The sequence below is a fragment of the Myotis lucifugus genome, unplaced genomic scaffold (assembly GCF_000147115.1).
Source record: "Myotis lucifugus unplaced genomic scaffold, Myoluc2.0 scaffold_568, whole genome shotgun sequence".
NCBI classification, from domain to species: Eukaryota; Metazoa; Chordata; class Mammalia; order Chiroptera; family Vespertilionidae; genus Myotis; species Myotis lucifugus.
The window spans coordinates 315,688-317,004 of record NW_005871616.1 but is presented as its reverse complement, the minus strand read 5'-3'; the positions used below and the strand labels follow the sequence as shown (position 1 = coordinate 317,004).

The following is a 1,317-nucleotide window of genomic DNA, read 5'->3' as shown; positions in this document are numbered from 1 at the left end:
ACCATGAGATAAAATGATTTGTCTGAAGGCCTTCACTGGGCTGTTTTCCCATTCCCCACCCTTGCCAGTTCTCAGCTTGGAAATGTATGTGAATCTGAGACAAAGCAAAGAACCCTTCTTTATATCTACATAGTACACATAATTCATGAAACTCTTTACTGCATGGTAAACTACAGGAGAAATATTCATAAAGCTCCAAAAGTTGTTCAGAAAAATTTGGAAGCAATAATTCATGAATTTTAGTAACAGAACATCCACTTGTGGAAACACCCCTAATCTTTGAGGCAATCACGCATGAATGCTGTAAAGCCTCTGGGCTATATTCATGGATCCAACATTAGAACCAGGATGATGGCCGTGGTGCAGTGTGCAACAGCTCAGGTAGCAGAAACTGGATTGGGACTCTGCTTTCCCACAGGAGGAAGGATCATAATTGTTGGATGGGCTTAATATTGAGGATGCCTTTGAGGAATCGCTACTGTTTCTATGCAAATCTCTATCTTTTTTACCCTCCAATTCTGTTTTCCAGTCCAGTCCCCATGTGGCTCAGCAGAGCACTCACCCACAATGTCTTCAGCTCCACAGAGACTCAGCACGGTGGTCAGGGCGAGGGCCCCCCAAATCAGGGCTCTGTTTAGGGCCATCCTCTTCTCAAGGTGGTCTCAGCAGTTGCTGCTCTGAGTTGTAGAGCAATGATGAGGACCAAGCTGAGAAAGAAATCTATTTAACACCCAAACCAAACCCTGCAGGTCAGGTTCTAGCCAATCAGAAACCCTCTCTGTGATGACACCTCAGTTGCTAGCTGAAGAGTGTGTACCAGGAGGCCTGACAGGAACTGGGAAATCCCGGGTTCTGAGGTTCTGATGCAGTGTCCACTCTGAGTGGACCTGAGGGAATTCTCCATGAAAGGAGGGAAGGTATGAAATAAGAATCTCCTCTCCTGTGTGTGCCTGCTGGTTCTCACAGACCTAAAGAACCAGAACATGAACATTGTCTGAGCCACAAAAACGGCCAAGCACACCTCTCTCCAGGGGAATGACTGCTGCTCCTTTTTTATTATTATTTTAATTGATTGGAGAGAGAGAGAGAGAGAGAGAGAGAGAGAGAGAGAGAGAGAGAAAGAGAGAGACATCCATTTGTTGTTCCACGTATTTACACTTTCATTGGTTGCTTCTTGTATGTGACCGGAGACTGAACCCGCAATCTGGGCATATCCAGAGGAGGCTACCCGGCCATAGCTGACTGCTGCTTCTCTACCAATCAGAGCTCTAGCTTCAGTATCGCTTTCCTTCTTTCCTTCCTTCCTTCCTTCCTTCC

General features: G+C 45.9%; 1 protein-coding gene across 1 annotated transcript in view; it reads right to left on the bottom strand.

The window, feature by feature from the left end:
• Positions 1-695, bottom strand: part of LOC106694679 (SLA class II histocompatibility antigen, DQ haplotype D alpha chain-like) — a 37,279-nt gene extending 36,584 nt beyond the window's left edge. The window contains exon 1 of the mRNA XM_014446760.2: positions 563-695. Coding sequence (XP_014302246.2) covers positions 563-644 — 82 coding nt within the window. The 5' untranslated portion in view covers positions 645-695. The remainder of the gene's footprint in view (positions 1-562) is intronic.
• Between the last annotated feature and the right edge of the window lie 622 nt (positions 696-1,317).